Source organism: Chanos chanos, chromosome 1, assembly GCF_902362185.1.
Source record: "Chanos chanos chromosome 1, fChaCha1.1, whole genome shotgun sequence".
Taxonomy (NCBI): domain Eukaryota; kingdom Metazoa; phylum Chordata; class Actinopteri; order Gonorynchiformes; family Chanidae; genus Chanos; species Chanos chanos.
In genome coordinates this window covers 38,472,211-38,481,037 of record NC_044495.1, presented here as the reverse complement: position 1 = coordinate 38,481,037, position 8,827 = coordinate 38,472,211, and the positions used below count along the sequence as shown (strand labels likewise).

Genomic DNA, 8,827 nt, shown 5'->3' with positions numbered 1-8,827 from the left:
TCTTTTCTTTTCTTATGAGAATGAGTGTACTGTAATATCCTCCTCAGAGACTGCTTGTCTAAAGTCTTTATTTATGGTACTGTTCTCAGAGAGGGAGTTAATGGGTGTTCACAGGTCCGTTTCCTCTAACCTGATTTTTCTTCACGTGCTGTCCAACTGCCCTTCACCATTTCCACCTATTTATACCTTCCTTTTATCAGTAGTCACTCTTCTCCTCAGCTGAGCCTCCAACGTGTGTCTGTGACCTGCGCCAGCCAAGGAAAGAATGTTGCCGATGACACATCAGTGTAGCGTGGCACAATGCCAGAAATCTTTTTAACTCGTGGTAACGTAAAATTATTAGTATGCATAAAGCTTATAGCGCTTTAAATTGTTGTCCGCGCTGAATGAAACGAGCACTAGTGGAGATTCTTGTTCTGTAGAAACATTAGCTCACACTTCAGCCGTAGCCACCAACATGTGCTTGTGTGGGTTTGTGTCTCAGAGTCTAAAAATGGAATATGGGAATAAATGTAATGGCGCTAAAATTATACTAATTATGTCAGTGTTTTTGTTTGACAGTATTTTTCTTTGCACGCTGCCAGTGGCATCAGTATGCGGTGAACACACCCTGATTTCATTACCATCTGCTTTCCAAGACCCGTTTCACATGAAAATGGCTTAAATGAGGTCTTTTGTGTAATGATCCTTAGTGTGTTTTGGACACTTTGCTATTGTGGTTGTGACTAGCTTACTTTGAAGGTACAGACCATGCTAGTGTATAATTGCCATTCGGTTTCAAAATGTTAAAATAAAGACTTTATTCAAAAGCTCACTATTGAAACACACTGATTTCGTATTTGTTTCGCAGAATTGTAAGAGCAACTGAGCTGTTACCGATACGCAATTTGCAAAGTATTAGCTAAGGATGCTGAGCGCGTGTGTATATGTAATTAAATCACTTAACGATATCAACAATTTGTGAATGTTTCTTGTCAGACAAATCTTCTTACAATCACAATATGAGTAAAATACTGTTCAGAGGTTATTGTAAGAGGATTTGGGCACAGGTGGCATTTGGAGCTAAGCTGGGGTTTGATTTGTCACCAGGGATCAGCTGCCTACACTACGTACTTAAACCCTCAACGGAGCTGAGTCGATCTCTTCCTCCTTCTTCTCTTTTTCGGTCCGCCACTAATGTGGAAGCATTTAACGTATGTGTTGCAAATAGTAGGCTACAATCGTTAAACAGCAGAGCATTTTAAAAGTTTATCGTTTTCCTGCTGCGAATGAGACAGCTTATCTTTCACGGCGCCTTCCTGAGTGAAAATCTAGTTGTCTTCGGCTGTGCTGAAATGTTAATTACGCGTAACTGTTATAACTTTAGTTGTCTCTATGGTCAGGTAGCTCTGTCTAATCGTTTTACTTCAGCGGCTTCGACTGGAAAATTAAATTTAGACACTTTCGAGAGAAGCCTCTTTGTTTTTCTCTGTTTTTAGGTTAGTGCATGCCTTGTGGCAATCAGCACACTCTTTCGTGCGGCAGCGACACCAGTCTCAGTGGTACATTGTATCAGTTAAACCTGCGAAGGTTAATCCTGCTCCGAGGCGAGAATGAAGTCTCATTCACTCAAGTAGCCTTAGGGAAGTGAAGTAAGTCAGGCATGGAAGTAATCTTTGTTTATTTATTTTGCTTGAAAAGAACGTGGAAAATAGCGTGTCAGCCCTGTTCAAGATATTTGGGATAAATCATGTCAGAAGAAGCCACATTTTGGTAATTTCCCGTAAAGACTTTCAAGAGCCAACCTTTGACAAATATACATGTTGTGTTAGTGTTACTGATGGACTTAAACCAACACATAAGGGCATGTTGGCAGAGCATCAAATGAGGTTGGGACTGTAGTTTCTTTATTCTTTTTTTAGAAGTAGAAGTATTTTATTTGTCACACACACTGAGCAGTGAAATGGAGCCTCTACATTTAACCCATCCTAACACCAGTGATCACACACACACTATGAGCTAGGAGCAGTGGGTGCCCGGAGACCAACTCCAGGTCTTTTTGCCAGTGCTTTGGTCAAGGTTGCTGACAGGAGTACTAACCCTAGCATGCATTTCTTTGTGGTGGGAGGAAACCGGAACACCCAGAGGAAACCCATGTAAACACAGGGAGAACATGCAAACTCCACACAGAAAGGCTCCAGGATAGCCGGGATTCGGATTCGAATTCAAACCCAAGGCCTTCTTACTGTGAGGCAAGAGTGCTAACCACTGAGGCACTGTGAAGCGGCCTCTCGCACATCTCTCAGCAGATGTGCAGTTGTAGAGACAGTCTTCCCTCATTGACCCAGTTGGGGAAACACCAGTCTGCTATCTAAGCCTTTAAAGGGATTGTTTGCTGACTGGACTCAGTTTGTAATCTAATAATTGGCTTTAGAAAGTGGAATAAACAGTCCCAAGCTTTCTTCTGCAGCCTTTCACCGACCCTTTTGATAGGAAAGGTCACACTGGAGTCGTGCCTCTCCACTTCACATCTGACAATGAACATGAGCACTTGTAATGATATTGTACACTGCCTTCTATATTTCAGTCAGTTTCTTTCCCTCCTGATTATTACATGAATATGTGCAGTAAGGGGTTGTGAGTGAAATGTGAACATATTATGACCAAAAACAAAATGACTTCAGTCTGACCTCTTCCATAGCCAGGTCTGTGCTGGGCAGTAGCAGCCTTTAGAGGGTAGTAACTGTAATTCAGTATTTAGCTTTTTATTTTTCTCCACCTTGTCCATGACTGTACTGACACCAGTATCAGGATGTGCACAAATACTCAGTTTTCAGTTTTCACTTTAATGCTTCGCAAAGTCCCTCACTGAGTTTCCCCACCAAGGCGACGGGAGAATCTCGTGTTGCCTTGATGTACCAGCTCAAGTGGATTACTTCTAAAGAATTAAAACATACATGCTTTGATTTTCAGTTTCACATTTTCAGCACCAGTGTGTGTCTTCCTTTTTTACATCATGTTGCTGAGTGTTCACAGTTGGACTTTTCTGTGCTGTACTTTTTGTCGTGTCTTTAGAGTAGCGTGCTTTGAACTGTCCCTTTTAGCTTTGGTATCTGCTCTCTATCAGCCAGCGGCTGTGTCTTTCATTAACATGCGCTCTGCTCAGTTTCATCTACGGGTGCCCGTTTTAACCCCTGGCATATGCCGGACATAAAGCAGAACTTGTGGTGAGTGGGCCGGACTGATGCCAAAAGAAGACTGCCACCCTCCACACTGAGCGGAGTGCCTGCAAAGGCTGAATCAGAACGGGATGTGAACTGAATGATAGCACTATCTACACATGTTAAGGAGCCAGTGGTTGGTTCTTCCTCTTAGGCCCCTTATCAGAGAACACACGCAAGAGCATAAATTCAGACAGGCACACACGGTGACGCAGAAACACTTGCAACATTGTGTGTTCGTGTGTGAGAGAGATAGTCAGAGAGATGTTTGTGCGTGTGTGTGTGTGTGAGTGTGATTTCAGTTCCAATCATGAATGTGTCTCATTCAGAAAGAGCTTAGATGACAGGCGAAGGTGGCACTCTGCTGTGATTGGACGTCGTAATGGGGGATTTACTGAAGCGAAGTGCCTGCCCAACATCACACACACACACACACACAAGCTTGACTGATAAAGACCTCACTGTTTTTTCTTCCATAACCATTAACAGTGAATGGTGTTACTGTAATTTAGGTAACCTTTGTAAGTCATCTTCATAATAATCACATCATGAAACCTGGCACAATGTAAGTCTCCCTGTCGCGTGACAACCCCCTCGGTCTCGCTGAGTGACTGTAACGTGCTTCCTCTGACAGGTACCTAGTGCTGAGAGGAAAAGTAACCCCAGCCATGTCACCCACCGAAAGGAACAAGGCCAACTCTGTTCTCCTGGGCTCCCAGCCACAGCAGAATCTTTTCCATGTCTTATAGAGCTGTTATTATGCTGTGTTAGTCATAATTTTTTTTCCTCCCTGTGGGTTTCTCAGTCATAATCAGAATTGCTTAAAAAAAAAAAAAAACTAACTAAATTATCAATGTCAGATGCTACGTTTTCATTCATTGTTAAGCTTTTTTTCCTTTTTTCCTTTTTTTTCATTTAACTGAACTTGATACTGACCTCACCTGACCTGCTGTCCGGTGTCGTGTAATAAAGCCTCTTGGGCTGTCTGGCTGTGGAGCCGAGCTTTACTGACTGACTAATCCACCGTTACGTTGACCACTCCTCTGATCATTCTGACATCTGTCTGTCTTCAGCATTTAAAGTCACTGTAGAGCAGTGGCAGACTATGCCCCAGGTGAACATATTGCAGGTGATCAGTCCACACGCTCGCACTCACTAGAGATCCTGGGACCATCTGGATGTGACCTGTTCTCATGTTCAGGACAATGTAGTGTGTGGAACAAGTATAAAACCTATTCCCATTCGGTGTGAAATAACCCCTCCCCATCTACGTTCTGTAGATGTGTCTTCTGTCTCTCTGTATGTGCTGTTTTCATACAGTTCCTGGCTTTGCTCGTCCAATTAAAGTGAGATCAGAGAAGAATATTTGAACTGTTAAATGAAACAGGTATTGACCCAGATTAAGTCTCAGGTGTTAAACTTTTAAAATGTTTTGTAAAGTGGAACTGTCAAGCCAATGTCAGGCTCTAGTTACCCACCGTGGCAACTGGTTTTTCATAATGGAAAGTGAGTTCGTCTGCTTTCCTATGACCATTAAGATGAAGACTGGTGACAGGGTCGCAGTAAATGAGGAGTGACCATGGGGATTTAATTAGCCTGAATTGTTGACCTTACCAAGCAAGCACACAGTTATCAAAGAGGCTGAACTCCGATTAGGGAAGAGACTTGCAGAATATGAGCACTGATTCTTCAAAGCTATTTCAGCTCATGTTCTACCTGAAAGACAAGTTATAACCTACAGGACAAATGCAAGACAGGGATGTGTGGAACTTAGCTTAGTTCGATGAACCAAGTGAGTTGGTGCTTTCACTTGCACTACTTACAAACAACTTTGGTAAATTCAACCCACATCATCATAAAACACAGGCTCATCACAGACATGGTTTCTGAAGGTTTTGAAGAGGGTTTCTAATAGCAGGACTCCTCTTTAATCACTATAGTTCTGTTGTTACCACGTGTTTCTTTCTGTATCTAATCTGAATACTGCCTTAGTCCTTCACCTTAAAATTGAATATTTAAGGGCCCTTTGAGGTGTGGGTTACATGACAATGTCAGGAAAAGGTTGAATGTTTGAACCACAGTGGAAGTTTTGGCCATTACAATCTCCTGGGTTTGGTCAGGAGCTTTAAAAAAGAACTCATCTTTGACCATATTTGATTTCTGTTGCCCTGGTTAGAAAAGAGAACATATTTCACTCCCTCATGCTCTCAGTTAATGAACCATATATTTCCTTCATATTCCAGGCATGGTTGTGAAGGGAAAGCTTTCTGGACTGTTATACAGATGGGTATTTTTTCCTGTAAGTGAGATTTGACTTACCTACAGTTTGTTCAGCATATGTTTGCTCCATTGGCTTTACTGGACAGACTAAATGTGGATTAGTGTGTGCTTGTTAGACTTTTTCTAATGGTGATGCTCAGGTAGATCTAGATCAGCCACTGTGTTTGAAATCCCAGAACAAATCTGTCAGAGAGGCGAAAAAAGATAAAGAGGCAGAAAAACCCCCTGAAGTGACATGCATCAATTCCCACAGTGGAACTATGGAGTCTTTCCCAATAATGTCTCCCACAGGGATTATTGGGTTCAGTCCTGCAACTCTGAGAACTACTGCTGGGATACTCATTTCTGTCTCCAAGAGCACTGGCTAAACCTCGACCTCAGTAATCAAACACCCTCTTCCATCCTGCTGCCAGGAGAGTGAAGGAGACGAAAAAAAAAAAACTATAACTTCACCTGGGATCTACATGGAAACTTTAAAACAAAGTTGATGATGTTTCATGTTAGGTAATGTTAGCAGACTGTGAATGGACTCCGTAGAAGAAAAGAGTCAAACTGGCAAACCAAGGACGTTTGAGAATTCCCTTGTGTTTAGAAAAGGGCAGCCTGCTCCTACTTAGCTAAAGTGGTATGTTCTCTTGGCGTGGATCCCCGACTGAGCGAGAGAATTAGAGACAGAGAGATTTAAAAGGAGCCTCTCGTGCGAAGTGGCTGTGAGTGTGATTGTGTGTGAATGCGTCTCAGCTTCCCACTATAGACCTGGCTGTTTCTACGATGACCACACTGACGGAGCGCACTCCTCACAGACTGCTGCACCGGCATGGAAAAGAAGGAGAGAAAAGGGGAAGTGGATACTATGACTGATTAGCCTATCGCCCAACAATGTTTATTTTTGAGTTCTGCCCCTGTCTTGAGATTCATCTGTTACCCAGCTAATGGCTTTTTGAGCTGTCCTAAAGCCTGTGCTGTCCTCCCAGCAACGTTCAGCACTGCTGCTAGCTTCTTTTTTTTTTCTTCTCTCTCTCAATAAGCAGTTCTTCTCTGCCTTTTCTGCCTTTCCCTGTGAGCTGAATTTTTCATCGAAGTGGAGCTGTTTCTCAGTGTGTGTGTGTGTGTGTGTGTGTGTGTGTGTGTGTGTGTGTGTCCGTATGTATTTTCAATAGAAAGTCAAGTGGCGTCTGAGTTTGGTCTGCACTTGGGATAAATCAGGCGACGCTACTTCTGGAACAGGGAACAGGTGGGAGGAGGAGCCTCAAATTTCACCCTCAAATGTTTGACAGAGCACTACTGGAAAAAGGCAAAAACAAACCAAAAAAGAAAAGCAGGGGATGTGATTGGGCAGCCTGGCGTGGGAAAACTGTTTTATTAAAGACTCTCTACTGACTTTCTATGGGTGTGTGTGTGTGTGTGTATATGTGCATGCTCTGTCGAGACCTCACCACGCTTTTAGTGGATGTGTGTACGTGCATATGTGTGGATACTAACTTGACTCTCTCCAGCTGCTGAACCAGTGTGTGTGGTTACTCTGAAGCGTGCTCGGGTTGCGGTGATGCTTGTGTCAGTGTGTGTGTGTCTGTGTGTTTGTGTGTGTGTGTGTTTGTGTGTGTGTGTGTTTGCTGGTTTATGAACCAAACTTTGAGAAGGAAAGACCAAATAGAAAGATGCCAGCCATTCTTGTAGCCTCCAAGATGAAGTCTGGACTGCCCAAACCGTTACAAAGTGCTTTGCCAGTCCCTCCTGCCAGGACAGGCAGCCTGAAGCCTCCCCCTTCCAGTCAAATTCCCCTAAAGACCCCTGTCTGCAGGCTGAGCACTGGAACTCTCCAGAAGAAAAGCCAAACTTCGAAGGGAAAGGCAGGAGACTCCCAGGTCAGAGACTAATTATTCGTCTGTGTTTAAATTCTTTCATCCGTCTTTTCGCATGCACATCTGTGCTCACCGGCTGTATGTGTGTGCAGCTGAAACTGCTGTAAATGTTCAGATAAAAGTTTGCTGTATGTGGATTCTTTTAGGGGACTGGTATAGATGCAGCATCATATATTTACATCAATATACTCTTGAGATGTTCTTCAACCTACGTTCTCAGTTCTCAGTTTAGCTTTTGAGTGCCCTGCTTGTTTAGTGCATTTAATATTGTCAGTGTGGACCATCTCTGGTCAGACACGCATTCTCTGTGAATCATTTGAGACAGTGGAAAAAAAAGGGAATGGTTCTTGGCTCTTTTCAGAGGACAATTCACTCTTCTTGAAATTCTGAATGGACCTTATAATACATCCTGTTTTACATTATTTTTCCATTAATGGCTACATAAAACCTGAAGTACTGATTTTAGTTATAGATATACAGAAACGTCCATTCTTGTTGATTGATTATCCTCTCTGACATGCAGTTATGTTACTGAGCAGAATCAGATTCAAAAACAGAAATATCATCTAGTGCAGTGTTGGCCATACGATGTGAACTGTGATGTCTGTTAATGCTGTTAGTACTGTTAATAGGTACTGCTTCATTAGCTCCCTACTGGTCAGTGTTAGGAGAGTGTTCGGGTGGTACACTGCCTGGCCAAAAAAAAAAAAAAAGTCACCATTTGGATTTGGAGCCTCTGGAGGCAGTGTCATAATCTGGGGTTGCTTCAGTTGGTCAGGTCTAGGCTCAGCAACGTTATATGGCAATAGAATGAAGTCAGCTGAGTATGTGATCGTACTGAATGACCAGGTTATCCCATCAATGAATTTTTCCTTCCCCGATGGCATGGACATATCCCAGGATGACAATGCCTAGGTTCATCGGGCTCTGATTATGAAAGAGTGGTTCAGGGAGAATGAGGCATCATTTTCACACATGAATTGGCCACCAGAGTCCTGACCTTAACCCCACTGAATGTCCTTTATGGAGTAGTTCGATTCTCCCGTCATCAACAAGATCTTGGCTAAAAATTAATGCTACTCTGGATGGAAATAAATGTTGTGACGTTGGAAAAGGTCGTCGAAACAATGCCACAGTGAATATGTGCCGTGATCAATGCTAAGGGCAGTCCAATGAAATATTAGAGTGTGCGACATTTTTTTTGGCTAGGGTGTATTTTATCTGTGTAACTATATACATATATATATATATATATATAAAATTTCACAATTATGAGTGAGGTTTACAGAGAGCATCATACCAGCTAGACTAAACGTCTGTTGACATGGTTACGATTACACGATGCATGGAATAGCAGAAAAAGCAAAGTGCCCCGTTAAAAACGTACTGCTATTAAAAATGTGTCTCGCGGCCGGCGCAGACTGGGATAAACGTTTACAGTTACGCAACTTGGCTTTTCTCATTTTCAGTTGGCGCGTTTGTTTT

The 8,827-nt window shown here is 42.7% G+C and overlaps 1 protein-coding gene across 1 annotated transcript in view; it reads left to right on the top strand.

The window, feature by feature from the left end:
- Positions 1-7,138: 7,138 nt before the first annotated feature.
- nav2b (neuron navigator 2b) overlaps positions 7,139-8,827 on the top strand; it is a 63,595-nt gene continuing 61,906 nt past the window's right edge. The window contains exon 1 of the mRNA XM_030788376.1: positions 7,139-7,345. Within this exon, the coding sequence (XP_030644236.1) occupies positions 7,139-7,345 (207 nt within the window). The remainder of the gene's footprint in view (positions 7,346-8,827) is intronic.